Source organism: Rhinoraja longicauda, chromosome 13 (genome assembly GCF_053455715.1).
Source record: "Rhinoraja longicauda isolate Sanriku21f chromosome 13, sRhiLon1.1, whole genome shotgun sequence".
Taxonomy (NCBI): Eukaryota; Metazoa; Chordata; class Chondrichthyes; order Rajiformes; family Arhynchobatidae; genus Rhinoraja; species Rhinoraja longicauda.
In genome coordinates, this window is record NC_135965.1 from 8,806,344 (window position 1) to 8,822,300 (window position 15,957).

The 15,957-nt window shown below is 41.6% G+C and overlaps 1 protein-coding gene across 1 annotated transcript; it reads right to left on the minus strand.

Moving 5' to 3' along the window:
* Nucleotides 1–2,432: 2,432 nt before the first annotated feature.
* Nucleotides 2,433–13,051, minus strand: LOC144599134 (fetuin-B-like). Its single transcript, XM_078409865.1, has 7 exons — nucleotides 12,668–13,051; nucleotides 9,880–9,990; nucleotides 8,808–8,895; nucleotides 6,615–6,781; nucleotides 5,616–5,726; nucleotides 5,328–5,414; nucleotides 2,433–2,920 (listed from the first exon to the last, which is right to left on the minus strand). Exons 1-7 carry the CDS (start codon nucleotides 12,863–12,865, stop codon nucleotides 2,624–2,626), a joined length of 1,059 nt encoding a protein of 352 aa, XP_078265991.1. The 5' UTR covers nucleotides 12,866–13,051; the 3' UTR covers nucleotides 2,433–2,623.
* Between the last annotated feature and the right edge of the window lie 2,906 nt (nucleotides 13,052–15,957).

Below are 15,957 nucleotides of genomic sequence, written 5' to 3' on the forward strand. Positions count from 1 at the left end.
ATATGTATGTGACAAATAAAGTTGACTTGATAGACACAAAATGCTAGAGTAACTCAGATGGACAGGAGCATCTCTGGATAGAAGTAATGAGTGACGTTTTGGGTCGAGACCCTTCTTCAGAGTTAGGGGAGATGGAGACACACAGATAAGATAGACCGACTCGAGGATGGCCATACTGAACTCTGTACTGAGAAATTATCCTGGCCAGGTGATCAGTGTTTCAATAGAAAAGTGTTTTGGGAACAGTAGTCACACCTCCCCAAGCTTTAAGATGATTATGAATAAGGATAGTTTGGCCTTTGGGATAAGGCAGATTGCACTTATTAGGCAGGAGCAAGAGAGAGTAAATCGGGAGTTTTGTTTTTGAGTAAGTCCACATCGATTCAAGTCCAATTTACTAGTAAGTTTGCAGATGACACCAAAGTAGGTGGTATCATAGACAGTGAAGAGGATTATCAAAGATTCCAGCAGGATCTACAGCAGGGAGAGTAAATTGGGTGCTGTTGTTATTGGGTCAGTCCACATTAATTGAAGTTCAATTAATTATTGTTTGCAGATGACACTAAAGTGGGTGGTATTGTAAAAGTGAATATGGTCATCAAAATTACAGCGGGATATTGATCAGCTGGACTTGTGCATTGAGAATTGGCTAATGGAGTCTAATGCAGATAAGTGCGAGGCATTGCAGTTTGGGAAGTCAAGCCAAAGTCACAGTGATAGGATACTGGGGAGTATAGTAGAGCAGAGGGATCCAGACATGCTTTGCGGAACATAAAGCAAGCAGGAAATAACTCAAGCGGACAATTAGAAGGGCTAAAAGAGGTCAAGAAATGTCACTGGTCACAATGTTTTATATGCTCATTAAAAACAAGATGGCAGCAAGCAAGAACCAGTCATGGGTAAAGGAATGAGTTTTTACTTGGAGTCAAAGGATGTAGAGAAGATACTAAATCAGTACTTTGCATCGGTATTCAGCAAGGAGAAGGACTTGGAGGACAGTGGGATCAGTGTGGGGAATACTAGGGCAGTTTTGGATAAAGAAGGAGGAGGTGTTTGGGCATTAAGGTGGATAAATCCCCAGGGTCTGAGGAACTCTATCACAGGTTATTATGAGAGGCAAGAAAAGAGAGGAAGAGTCTGAATGAAAATCTTTGCAACTTTGCTAGCCACAGGCGAAGTTCCAACGGACTAGCGAGTCGTCAATATTGTTCCTTTGTTTAAGAAGAGAAGTAGAAGTAATCTAGGCAATTACAGTATAAGCCAGTGAGCCTCATGTCAGTTGTTATGGAAGCTTTGGGGTGGTATGCTTCAGCAAGGAATCTTCACATTGACTGGTTGAAGAGTCGCAATGTTGCTTTACCTGCTTGCACAGAGTGCACAGCCCACATCGGGGCTGCACCCTCCACTTTCACAGTGAACTCTTGAGGCCATTTCTGCTACACAAAAGCTCACAAGTTGATCAACGTTTAAGAAACAGTTAGACAGGTACATGGATAGGACGAGCTTGGAGGGATATGGACCAAGCGCAGGCAGGTGGGACGAGTGTAGCTGTGACATGTTGGTCTGTGTGGGCAAGTTGAGCCGAAGGGCCTGTTTCCACATTACTGTATCACTCTACGATTCTATGACTGTGGGCAACTGTGAGCATAAAGAACAGCAAACCCTATCATTTAAAATCTCAAAATCTAAATGACTAAATGCAGCCCTATTAATTGAAGTAAGTTTTACATCAAGACATAAAAGCTGAAATTTAATATTAAATTGGATCAAAAATCCAGTAAGATTACAGCTGGATTATTATAACCAGCCTTGGATTATTATTCCTCTTGTCAAGGAGTGATTTTCACTTCCACATTTATGGAAGTACACGGTAGACGAAGGTCTGGGGCAGTAGAGGCTGTGTAGCTGAGACATGTTATTGTTGCTGGACTATGAAGAGATCCAAAGAACCATCTAAACAATTTGCTTTGCTTTCTTTGGAATAAGGAAGATTAAGGAATGAACAGGGGAACGATTGGGGCAAGTTGGTAGAAAGAATTGTTTGATGGAATTAGGGAGCTTAGACTGAGGAGACTCGCATTAGATATCACTCAACAAACTTTGTATAGTACATTGGATCCCAAGATAAATGTTGTTACAGAACAAAGAACAAACAAAGCATTGCAATGTTAAAGTTTTTCAATGTGCTGATGTGACTAAATTTGCTGACCAAAACAACTAAAAGTTAAAGATACACTTTGTACTGTTAGTAATACAGTTAAACATTTCATGAAGAGAATAAACAGAAAAGAGCAAATAGCAACTTACTAGCTCAAGGGGTTTAAATGACAGAAAATGTATTGTAACTAGAAGTGCCATCATGAGAGTGAGAGTATATTGAATAATGCCATTGATCAAAGTGTAGTGCATTAATTTTTTTCTAAAACGTCACATTCATTTCAGGCTTTTATTTTCTTTTAAAGTAAATCAATTATACATTTCTTTTCTGGTTTTCTTCTTCAAATATGTTTCAGGTCTGTGCAATTCGCAATCAATAATTCCTAATATTAAAGAAAATATTAAAGAAAAGAACAGAATGTTGGTCTGCTGTGAAGCTTCTCTCTGTTTTTATTTCAGAGGCACATCACATAGGCACAGCGGTTCTTCCAAAGTACCTGGCTCTCCCCGGACAGTTCCTACGAGGTGCAGGCAGTTGTGGGTAGTCATTTCTACTGCCTGTGCCAATAGTGAAGCCCAGTGCACCCTGCACTTCCTCCGAGGATTCAATTCTCCTGCGAGTTCCGCTGTTTGGGCTTGCCTGTATTCTACCAGGTTTCTTCTTAGGTTTGGATTGCCTCTTATTTCTTTTTCCTTCTCCTTTTTGTCCAAGTCTTTGTTGGATACAGCTCGCTACTCTATTCCTAGCTGAGCTGACGACCACCTTCAACAATACAAAAGATTAAGTCATCTACTTTGTGTATTGCGGACAAATCTATCAGCACTGATAGAAGCAAAGCAGTGACAAATTGTAATCTATCAGCTATTAGGATCAAACCTGGGTCTCTGGCGCTGTAAGGCACCAACTCTACCGCTGTGCCACCGGTGGCGAAGCGGTAGAGTTGGTGCCTTACAGCGCCAGAGACCCAGGTTTGATCCTAACTGTGGGTGCTGTCTGTACGGAGTTTGCACGTTCTCTCTGTGACCTGCATGGGTTTTCTCTGGGTGCTTCGGATTCCTCCCACACTCCAAAGACAGGCACGTTTGTAGGTTAATTGTCTTCCATAAATTGTCCATAGTGTGTAGGATGATAAAGTGTCTCTAAATTAAACTAAACCTGACTGGATATTTACCAGGGAATTACCAGAGTCCAGAAATTAAACATATCAGCAACAAAGTTAGACTGGAAAAGCTAGAGTTGTTCTCCTTGGAACAAAGAAGGATATCAGAGATTTGATGGAGCTGGATGACTGGAATATAGGGAACAAATAAAGCAAACCCATTCCCATTATTGGATGGTTCAAAGAGTGGAGGAATGGATTTAAAATTAATGCCAAGGAATAAAAAGCAAATATGAGGCAAAACAGAATTATTCAGAAAGTTCAAAAGGCACATCGCATAGGCACAGTGAGAACTTGGGAAATAATAATTTGCAGTTAGAAGTGAAGAGCTTGATTGTTGTGCTGAAGGGATTGCTCTACCAAAGCCTAACATTGATTAAATGGGGCTGAATGGCCTCCTTGCTGAGACTGCTGTTTGGTGACTTCTCAAAATTGGCTACAGCATGAACAAAGGTGCCTTGACTGAAGGGGAAACCCATGAAGGGTACTAAATCCAGATAATCACCTACCCTTGTGCCAGATCTCAGTTCTTCCCTGGTTTATTTGATGCAGGAGACAATGGTCTTTGGACAAGCCAAATGCCAATGCTGCTTGGTTAGAGTAATGGATGCTACAGGCAAGCAGGCAAGAGAAGGCAAGAGAACTAAAGGCCATAGGGAATTAAGTTAAAACAGAGAACAAAATGAATTGGAAAGACATATTATTTTTATGTAAAGGTGCCATTAAAATTGTGAAGTCACACATACTGATTAATTCCATCAACAGGGAGAACAGAGACAAGCTGAACAGCTGATTAGCCTTAGATACTGTAGACACAAAATGCTGGATAGACACAAAAAGCTCAAGTAACTCAGCAGGACAGGTAGCATCTCTGGAAAGGAGGAATGAATGACATTTTGGGTTGAGACCCTTCTTCAGACTGGTTCGGGATAAGGGAAATGAAAGATATAGATGTTGATGTGGAGAGATAAAGAACAATGAATGAAAGATATGCAAAAAAGTAACGATGATAAAGGAAACAGGCCATTGTTAGCTGTTTGTAGGGTGAAAATGAGAAGCCAGTGTGACCTGGGTGGGGGAGGGATAGAGAGAGAGGAAATGCTGGGGCTACCTAAAGTGAGAGAAATCAATATCCTACCACTGGGCTGTAAGCTGCCCAAGCAAAATATGAGATGCTGTTCATCCAATTTCCATTTAGCCTCACTCTGACAATGGAGGAGACGGAGGCCAGAAAGGTCTGTGTGGGAATGGGAAGGAGAATTAAAGTGTCCTACTGGGTTGTATTAGCCTTCTTCTCTGCCAGATACCTGACTGTTCTCTCCTGTTTATTGCCAGTGCATGCAGTAATGCTGGCAATGTTCCGTCCATGTACAGAGATATATATTTTCCCGAGGCCCACCCCTGGAACATGGCATGTCCCTTTGGAATGGTTAGTGGAAGTTTCTATCCTTCAATAAACACACGAAACATGCCACAACAAACAGATTCCAGCACTCTCAGTCTCTTGTGACTCAAAGCATGTCAGTTATTTCAAAAATGGTTTTCCTAATCATCCTTCGTCTGATCCTTGAAACTCAATCCCAATGACAACTTGTTTTTTCTAATGCCTCCCGTCTAGAAAATAACACTCAAGACTCATTTCAGGGGCATTTGTAATAACAAAAACTGACACTGTGCATATGTGGAGTCATTAGGGCAGTAACAAAAACAACGGTCATAGAAGCAGAGTGAATTCAAAGAGGGAATGAGGGGTAGAGAAGCAGGGAAGTTGAGGAGTGGATTCCAGAATTAGGGCCTTGGCAGCTGAATGTGTGTCTGCCATGTGTGCAACAATTAAGTGAGATGAGCAAGTCAGATTTATGACAGGACAGATATCCCAGGGGGTGGGAGAGCTAGAGGAAGCTTAGAGCCACAGAGACAGGGATGATGGATTACAGAGATAGAAATAATTGTCAAGCATTTTGAAGTCCCTCTTCCGATGTTTAATGATGTACCTCAGCGACAGATTACCTTTGGTCCGTAGAGTTCACAATTCACTTCAACCTTCTCTTGGCCAGAAATGGGTTTAAAGACAGAGGCAGTGCAGAAACCTTTGGTCTACAAAGCAAAAACAAGTGACAGGAAATACTTAGCAAAAAATGCAACCATTGCTTCCCTTATCATATTCTCTGGTTTATATTGTGTGATTTTAAGATTTATATTCTCAACATTACACTTAAAGATAATGTTTCCTTCACAAATACACACAGGAAATTTGGGAAATATTGAATTGCAGGTTTATATGGAACCAATACTTACACGAGATGCAAACGTTCCTTCATTCACTGGACAATTTGGATGACGGGAGGTTTTAGTACATGCAGTTCCCTGGATGATAAATTCAACAAATATTTTTTTCCCGGCAAGCATCTGAATAAAAACACAGGTCAACATTTATTCAGCCATAAATAACAGTGGAATAACCAAATCAAATTATTACATCAATCATTTTGGAAACATGAATGTTTATTGGCCATATATGTGCATATACAAGGAATGTGCCTTGGTGCTCCGCTCACAAATGACAACACAAACATACAGTTAACAATTAAGAATAAAGCATAAACACATCAAAACAATAAGGATACAATATTACGGTTTAAACATGTGGGTGAAAATAAACCCGAGCAAAAAAGATACTACAGACTCTGGTTGTTGATTAGAACTACTATTCGTGGGAAGAAAGCTGTTTTTATGTCCGGCTGTGGCTGCTTTGACAGTCCGGAGTCGCCTTCCAGAGGGAAGTGTTTCAAAGATTTTGTGGCCAGGGTGAGAGGGGTCAGAGATGATCTTGCCCACTCGCTTCCTGGCAAAAGTTTTAAAAAGTCTAAATAAATGCCAGCAGCAAGTTTAATTGTACATACCTATTTGTAATTTTCACAGGTGTATATTCTGATATTTATACAAAGTGCTACCAACACCATGACAGCAATCACCATTCCCCTTGTGGCAGGTGGGACAATGCATAGTTTTTGTTCTGGCTACTCTGCTGTGCCAGAATTGGATCAGATCTGTTGGATCTGTTAGATGCTACATTTCTAACTGTACAAGCTGACCTGAAGTTGGATGATGATCTTAACGGGTTGCTATTTAAATACAACGAAGGGTTATTGTGAGCTGGGTGGGGGGCATCTGAAATCTATATGGAGTCTAGTAATTCTTTCCATTTCCATTTCCCTACTTCTTTTCCCATATTCCTTCAGATTTCTTTTATTTTTTCACTGAACCCACGCCAGCAAATGTTGACATCAAACTAACCTGGGAGGAAGCTTTAGTTATTTTTTTTACTGCAAAATAATTTGTCCTGTTGCTGTGTCGGTTGTATTTTTTCAGCGCTGCTGTAACAGCATGGTTGGCATCTGAATGATTTAGAGCAATACGATGTGGGCAGGAAGGGCACCGGCTCAGAACCATGTCATCAGAGTCTGTAGTGAGAGCACAAAATGCAGCAAGCTTTTGTTTTACCTTTACAGAAACATAGAAACATAGAAAATAGGTTCAGGGGTAGGCCATTCGGCGCTTCGAGCCAGCACCGCCATTCAATATGATCATGGCTGATCATCCAAAATCAGTACCCTGTTCCTGCTTTCTCCCCATATCCCATGATTCCTTTAGCCCTAAGAGCTAAATCTAACTCTCTCTTGAAAACATCCAGTGAATTGGCCTCCACTGCCTTCTGTGACAGAGAATCCCACAGATTCACAATTCTCTGGGTGAAAAAGCTTTTCCTCATCTCAGTCCTAAATGGCCGACCCCTTATTCTTAAACTGTAACCCCTGGTTCTGGACTCCCCCAACATGGGAAACATTTTTCCTGCATCTAGCCTGTCCAATCCCTTAAGAATTTAAAATTGTATCTATAAGATCCCCTCTCATCCTTCTAAATTCCAGTGAATATAAGCCCAGCCGATCCATATAAGCCCTGTCAATTATATTCATAGTAATATTTTCTGGAATGAATAAACAAAGTACAGGAGAAACTCATTTGGTCAGACCGCATCTGTGGGGGGATTTGGACAAAAGAAAGATCTGAAGAAGGGTCCCAATCTGAAACATTGTCTATCTACTTCCTTTCACAGATGCTGGCTGACCCGCTGTGTTCATTCAGCAGTCATTTTCACTCAAGTTTTCAGCAGCTGCAGTCTTTAACGTCACACAATATTTTCTTCGGGTAAATTATGGAAACACTAGTCTAAAAATAAATCTTTTGATCAGTGATGCTTCTTAACAGGCAGATGCTAATTATTCTTTTTTTACAAAGACAATATCTAATATTTATACTATTTAAAATAGACCTCAGGGGCAAATTTTGCACACAAAGGATAGGAAAGGTTTGGAGAGATATGGACCAGGCACATGCAAGTGGAACTAGCTTAATTGGGCATGGAGAAGATGGGTGAAAGGGCCTGCTTCCATGTTTTATACCTCTATGAATCTATGACTGTGACTCTATTCTTCAGTAGTTAGTAACAAATAATATCTACTAGACTACATTAAAGATGACAGTAAAATGTAGAGACGACAGTACTTCAAGAGTCAAGAGTGTTTTATTGTCATATGTCCCAGGTAGAACAATTAAATTCTTACTTGCAGAAGCACAACAGAATATGTAAACATAGTACACTGTAAATAATATAATAAATGAGAAAAAAAAAGTTCAGTGTGCGTTTATAAAATAAAATAAAATAAAATAAAATAAAATAAAATAAAATAAAATAAAATAAAATAAAATAAAATAAAATAAAATAAAATAAAATAAAATAAAATAAAATAAATTGTCATACGCATAAACAACAACCAAACAGTAATAGTGCTGCATTTAAAATTCTAGAATAACTTTTATGAACTGTGACAGCAGCAATCTCCATAAATCACTACCATTGACATATATGCCACCAGGTAAAATATTTGACAAAAGTGGAATGAACGTATTCATTCAAGGGAAAGCTAAATGAAGAAGTCAACAGAAGGTTACTTTGGTGGAGGTGGATAAAATAGGATATGATAGGCACAATAATCACATCTTGTCACATGCCTGGCTAGATGTTTTATTTCTGTGCCATATATCCTTGGTTAGTTATAGGATCGTCACAGGATGTTGCCGTATGTGGCCTTGAGAGAGGTGTCTCATAGCCTCAGCTACAATCTTCTTAATGAATAAACAAGCAAAGATTTAACATATAAAGACTGGAGAAAAGCTACTTTGGGATGTCAGGCACCATTAAAAAGAAAAACGACTGCTTGACTCAATATAACACCCACTCTATTTGGGGGTTGTTGAGGTGGAATTAACTATTAAAATACAACAGGGGGATAACCAGCAAATAGTAACTTATTGGTTGCTGAGTTATTTTGTTACTGAATCTGTCAGGGTTAAGCATTAGTTGTCAAATAGAACTACCTTCTTGGTACAGCTGAATAAAGATGGCAATCACAGACATCTCTGACTCACCTGGTGATATCAAGCACCAGTACCTCTGGACCTCTATGCATCCGGCTGTTCTATTCATTTGTAACTGAATTTTACAGTCACCAGAAATCTATCAGGAAAGAAGTCCATTATTATTTATATCTAACTTAATTGTCATAGTGCACATAATTTTTAAAGGCCGAAGTGCAGTGTAAAATATGGAAGCAGAAAAACAATCAAAGTTTTTGCTCTAAACAAACAGTTGGAACCATTTTTGAAAGATCGGGTAATTGAGGGTTTCCGGGGAAGTGGCACAGAGGATAGTAGAGTGGTAGTCGGGTTCGATCCCGACCACGGGTGCTGTCTTTACGGAGTTTGTACATTCTCCCCGTGACCTGCGTGGGTTTTCTCCGAGATCTTCGGTTTCCTCCCACGCTCCAAAGACGTACAGGTATGTAGGTTAATTGGCTTGGTAAATGTAAAACAAAAATTGCCCCTAATGTGTGTAGAATCGTGTTAATGTGCGGGGATCGTTGGTCGGTGGGAACCCAGTGGCCCAAAGGGCCTGTTTCCACACTGTATCTCTAAAACTAAAACTAAAAACTAAAAGGAGGGTTTGAGGCGAAGTTGAGGCGAATATATCAACGAGGATCATATCAAGAAGCAGGGCAGGCTTGAGGGGCCAAGTGGACTAATCCTGCTCCTACTTTGCAAGTTTTCATTATATCTGACTTTAAATTAATAAGTAGTAAATTATCATTCCATAATCAAATGCATGTTAGATAATCTGGTTCAGTGACGCTGAGACCAGTATGGTCTAAATTTGAAAAGCCTTATTTTGGGAATAAGATTACACCTGTTGTGGCATCAGTGTAACTTCAACCCTCACTTGCCACAACTGCAGTTGATGTTAAAGTGAGTGACTTTTTCACACAGAGGGTTGTGGTTGTTTGGAATGAGTTGCCAGAGGAGGTAGTTGAGGCAGGTACTATAACAGTTGGGAGTTAACGGATTCAATTTGTAGGCATGGATGCTTACTGAATGGACAGCTTTTTCATGTATGACACTGCATGTCAACTTGTTAAAGTATAAAATACTCAAAAGAGAAACGTACAGCTTCGGGACCGGTTGGCACTGCACACCCTCCTACAGGTTTCCGATTCAATGAGTGGCACCTGGTTTCCAGTATCTCAAATTCAATGTACATAGAAGGTGTACCTTGCTTCTGAAAGACAAATGAAAATGTAAAGTGAAATAAAATTAGTCCCTTCCCACACCCATACTGACCTTTTTGACCTGGGCCTCCTCCACTGTCAGAGTGAGGCCAAACGCAAATTAGAGGAACAACACCTCGTATTTTGCTTGGGCAGCTCTCAACCCAGCGGTAGGAATTCTCTAAGAATGATTTCTCTAATTACAAGTATTTCTTGCATCCTTTCTCTCTCCATCCCTCCCCCACACAAGTCCTGCTTAGTTTCACTATTTGTATCTAATCATTATCACCTCTTCCACAGCCAACAATGGACCATTGTGGACTCCACCTTTCCTTGATCATTCTTGCTGGCTTTGATTCGTTCTTTTTCGTACCTTTAATTCGTTTGTTCTTTGTACCTTTCCATGCCTCGAGTTTCCCTCTCCCCTGAATCTCAGTCTGAAGAAGGGTCTCAACCCAAAACGTCACCTATTCATTTTCTCCAGAGATGCTGCCTGACCCGCGAAGTTACTCCAGCATTTGGTGTCTATCTTTAGTCCCTTCTCATCTGTGTTTGCAGTGAGGTTGCAAATTCCTGTCGTGGATTTGCATACTTAAAATCAATAAAGAAATTAATTGTCTCTGATATCATCAACTAGGTATGAACCTACAGCTTTAATTCACCTGCACATTTTCTGCCACACCTCAGCTTAACGAAAGAGGAATAAATTGCTGATTCCATTCACTGCCTATTCTGGCACTTTCATGCACCACATAACTGCATCATGGATATTCCATAGCAACAATGAGCTCGTTCCATATACCCACTATCCCCACTGTGAAGAAGTTGCCTCTCATGTTCCTATTAAATATTTTCCCTCTCATCTGAAACCTGTGCCCTCTGGTTCTCAGTTCCTCGACCCTTGAAAAAAGACCCTTGCATTCACCCATTCTATTTGCCTCATGATTTTATACATCTCTGCAAGATCAACCTTCAGCCTCCTGCGCTTCACGAAATAAAGTCCTAGCCTGCCCAACAACTCCCTTAGTTTAGGCCCTCGATTCTGACAATATCCTCACGATTCTTCTCTGCATCCTTTCCAGCTTAATTATATTATTCTCATAGCGCGCCCACCCGCCAAACAACCGCGCCACCGACGACCAGAACGACGACCGAAGACGGGAACAATCCCCGGTAGGCCCGACTTGCCCCACAGGCCTTCCAGGGGACGGCGGAGAAGCCGGGCGGCGAGGCCTGTCAGGGCCGAAGAAGCCTCTGCGGTGGCAGCGGTGGGAGCCTCAGCGGTGGTGGCGATGGGAGCCTCGGTGGGGCCTCGCGGTCGATGAGTGGGGGAGGGGGAGGGAAAGACAATGGGCACCCGGCACGGGGGGACTGCCGTGAAGAACAATGGGGACCCGGCGTGGGGGGGATCGCCGTGAGGGACAGTGAGAGAACAAAGGGGGACCTGGTGTGGGGGAGGCGGGGGCACTCTAGTTTAGAATCATCTGTCCAGGGGATAAGTCTCTGTTCGTTTGTTTGTCTGTTCATTTGTTCTGGTGAAGGCACGGCGCACACGGCAGCCAGCCAACATTCACTTGTCTTGTTCTTTTTGTTTTCACTTTTAATTTCAAGTTCTTGTGTGTTGTGACTGTCGGCAGGCCAATTTCCCTCATATCGTATCGTATCGTATCGTATCGTATCGTATCGTATCGTATCGTATCGTATCGTATCGTATCGTATCGTATCATATCGTATCGTATCGTATCGTATCGTATCGTATCATATAGCAAGATGACCAAAAATGAACACAATATCCCAAGTGTGCCCCACCCAAGATTGTGCAACTGCAACATAATGTCCCAACTTCTACACTCATTCCCCTGACTGATGAAAGCCAATATACTGAAAGCCTTCTTAATCATCCTACTTATCTGTGACACCATTTTCATGGAAAGATGTACTTGCATTCCTAAATCCTTCTGTTCTCCAACATTCCCCAGAGCCTTACTATTCACTGCGAAGATCCTGCCCTGGTTTAACTTTAGAAAATGCAACAACTTGCACTTATCTGAATTAAACTCCATTTGCTGTTCTCAGTCCACTTGCCCATCTGTTCAAGATCCTGCTGGAATTCTTAATAACCATCTTCACCGTCTATGATACCACTTATTTTATTGTCATCTGTAAACTTATCAATCACGCCTTGTACATTCTCATCCAAATTGTGCCCAGCGCTGTTCTGTGAGGCACGCCATTAGTCACAGGTCTCCAGCCCATAAAACAACCTCACCCACTTCTTCCTAACACGAGGCAGTACCATCCAACACCACTCTCTGCTTCCTACCAGAGTCATAGTAATTTCCCGATCAAAATGTGCAATAACAAATAGCAGCTTTATTCCTGCCGTAAATGGCAGAAAAGGGTGAAAGTGCACAGTAGATCTGTCAGCTGCTGGAAGAGGGGAATGGTAGATGAACATTTCATGGGTTATAGAAGGTTGGCCAGAAGGTTGGCCAGAAGTGCCAGCCTCTGGAATGCCCCAACGTTGCAGTGCTGACCAATCATCACCATGTTGGTGTCAGTCTGATAAAAAAAATCATCAATGCTCTCCCTGTTTGGGGAATGTTTTTGGGGCACATCCATGTGGCATCACTCCTGTGCTGCCCTAGTCCTGTAATAAATTAACTAAGCTCAGCACTTCATACTCACCTCTCTATCTTCCTGGACATTTTCAACTTTGTTCAGCACATACTTGTATCCCTGTGGCTGGTCAGCATTGATGTGTTCCACTGCCAGCTCTGCTGCCTTCATCACCCTCTGCTCACTGCAGGAGAGGGCTTTGAAGGGAGCTGCATGTGAGGGATGGAAGGACAGAGTGCCTACCACAAGCACGAGCAGCAGCTTCATGTTATCTGAAAGCAACGATGATGTTCCGAGCTGAACTACTTGTGAGTAACCCCTCAAGTGGTCTCTCCAACATCGGGAAGCCCGCTAAAGTAGCGGCAGAAATTCAGATATCACTTATTCAGCATTTTTCCAAATGCAATCTGGTTTGAGCAGAGACATTTGACCATGGGAAAAACAAACTTGTGAACTTGGAAAAATAAACAGGATAATTGATGAAGTCAAAGAAACAAAAAAGCAGTGTCCACAACCTCTTGAAAATCAAAGGTCGCTTGACACATGTGTACACCACTAATCAATGAGAAGGTAAATAACCTATCCTATTAAAAGATAAATGAAAACGACAAATGAAAAATACAACAATTGCTGGAAATTCTAGTTTAAAAATGTTAAATGTTGCAAAAGCACCACACGCACATTGTATCTGAACATTAAAAGGGGGTGTTAGGAGAGGCCCCCATTACCAGACCTTGTTCTTTGGTCATGGCAGAGAATAGCAGAGTCCACCGCTACCTGTAAGTTGAGCCATTTGGTCTACCTGATCTTGAATTTCCAGATACCTGTCATTTTAATTCCCCATCCAAATCCCAGTCTCACTCTTCTGGTCTTTAGTCTCCGATACTGTTTCAACAAAGCCCAATGTGAATTCCAGAAATACCACCTCTCCTTCCATCTAGGTGCCAGATGACCGATGAACAGCAAGCACAGTATCTGAAAGAAAGGCTGCAAGGATAAGACAGTTAATTAAATGCTGGTAGGTCAATCCTCGCTTATAGGAAAATTACTGTAAAAAAATCTGAGGGACAGGAAATTTCTGCACTTGTAAAGGCAGAGGTTGATCAGGCCTCAATCAGGCCTCAGGTTAATCAATGAATATGGTTTTGCTAACGAGAGGTTGCTTCTGATTAATGTGATTGAATTTTTCAAGACCAGCAACTAAGTGTGTCGATACGTGTGGCTCAGTTGGTAGTTTGTGCATGAACTGCAGTAAGGCCTTTGATAAATTCTACATGCAAGATTAGTTCAAAAGAATGGGGGCAACTTGACAAATTGCATCCAAATTTGACTTTTTGTTCGAAGGCAGGTGATAGTAGAGGATTATTCTTTTTGTGATTCAAAGCCTGAGACCAGTTGTGTACCACAAGGATTGGTCCTGGGACTTGCTATGGTTTCTCTATCTTAACAACCTGGATCTGAATGCAAGAGATAGGATTAGTAAGTTCACAGATGACATAAAGATTGGTGATGGTATTGAGAGTATTGGTAGGATAGTCTTCAAACGCAGAACAATATTGATCCATTAGTAAATGGGTAAAATAAATGGCAGGTGGAATTTAATCCTGAAAAATATGTAGCGAGATATTTTGGGACATCCAATAAGGCTAGGATATATTGAATGAATGGTAGCACCCTTAGGAGGTAGTGAAGAACAGAGGGATCTCATTGTACATGTTCAATGATGTCTGCAGGAAGCAATACAGATTAATAAGGTGGTTAATGAAGGACACTTCGTTATGTATGGCGTAATGCATAATGTCAGGGAGTACTCCTGGGATGTCAGAGAGTACTTTCTTGAACTTCTATAGGTGTACAAGAGAGAGAATCTTGACTGGTTACACCACGGCCTGGTTCGGCAACTTGAAAGCCCAGGTACGAAGAAGACTATAAAAAGTGGTGAACACTGCCCAGTCCATCATGGGTACTGACCTTCCCACCATCAAAGGGATTTACAGGAATTGCTGCCTCAAAAAGGAAGCCAGAATCATCAGAGACCCACGCCAGCCTGGCCACACATTCATTTCATTCCTGCCATCGGGAAGATGATATAGAAGCCTGAAAACTCCGACAATCTGGACGTTAATCCAGGTTAAGGAGCAGCGTCCGCCCAACAACCATTAGGCTATTAAACACTACAACCTCAAATAAGTTCTGAACTGCATAGACTTGGGGGCATTGGTTTTGTCTTTGTGCACCGTCATTGTTTATTTGTTCATGTGTATGTATATGTATATATATACTGAACATTTTTCCCATTATTGTTAACGGAGTGCTATGTTTACATATTCTGTGGTGCTGCTGCAAGTAAGATTTTCATTGTTCTGTCTGGGACATATGACAATAAGACGCCCTTGATCCATGACGCCTACCATTATTGCCCAAGGCTCAGAGGATAAGCAGGGGGATTATGGTGCAGCTATATAAATCACAAGTCAGGCTCTGATTGGAGTACTGTGTGCTGTTCCAGTTGCCACGATGTCGGAAGGACTTGGTTCGAGGGGTTACAAAGGAGATTTATCTGAATATGACTTGGAATGTAGTGTTTCAGTTATCAGGGGACTGGATCAATTGGATTTCTTTGGAGCTTTGGGTCATCTGATTAAGGTAAATAAAATTTCGAGGTGGGTGAATAGGGCAGGCAATGAGAAAAAAGTCCCTTTAGCAGAGATGCCTGTCACTAGAAAGCGTAGGTTAAAGATAAGAAGCGATAAACTTAGAGGGAATGTGAGGAAGGATGTTTTCTTTGGGAGACTGGTTGCAATCTGGATCACACTGCCTGCGGGGTTTGTGGAGGTAGCTGAAGTTACGGTGCTTCAAGTACTCATTTGTAAACATTTAATAAGGAGCACTTGAAGCATCACGACATAAAGAGCTGGGGTTGTGGGCTTGGAAATGGGACGAGAATCAACACGCATTGGTCTGTGGCAGTTTGAGAGGTGGGCTTCTTCTTTAAAAAGTAAGATTCTGGGAGGGATTGACAGCTGTTTCCCCAAACTGAGGTGTCTATGGGGCATTGCCTCAAAATAAAGTGCCACCCATTTTGGAAGAAGATGCAAAGAACATCCAGCACAGGAACTATAGTATAAGAAAATAACTGCAGATGCTGGTACAAATCGAAGGTATTTATTCACAAAATGCTGGAGTAACTCAGCAGGTCAGGCAGCATCTCAGGAGAGAAGGAATGGGTGACGTTTCGGGTCGAGACCCTTCTTCAGAAAATAAAATTACGAGGTGGGTGAATAGGGCAGGCAATGAGAAAAAAGTCCTTTTAGCAGAGATGCCTGTCACTAGAAAGCGTAGGTTAAAGGTAAGGAGCG

What these genes read in the sequence shown, in the direction of transcription:
- LOC144599134 (XM_078409865.1), bottom strand. Translation starts at nt 12,865, where the DNA reads ATGAAGCTGCTGCTCGTGCTTGTGGTAGGCACTCTGTCCTTCCATCCC. An exon ending in ATGTCCAGGAAGATAGAGAG is followed by an intron (nt 9,991 to 12,667) that starts GTGAGTATGAAG and finishes TTTGTCTTTCAG; the next exon opens with AAGCAAGGTACACCTTCTAT. An exon ending in TAACTAAAGCTTCCTCCCAG is followed by an intron (nt 5,727 to 6,614) that starts GTTAGTTTGATG and finishes GTTTTTATTCAG; the next exon opens with ATGCTTGCCGGGAAAAAAAT.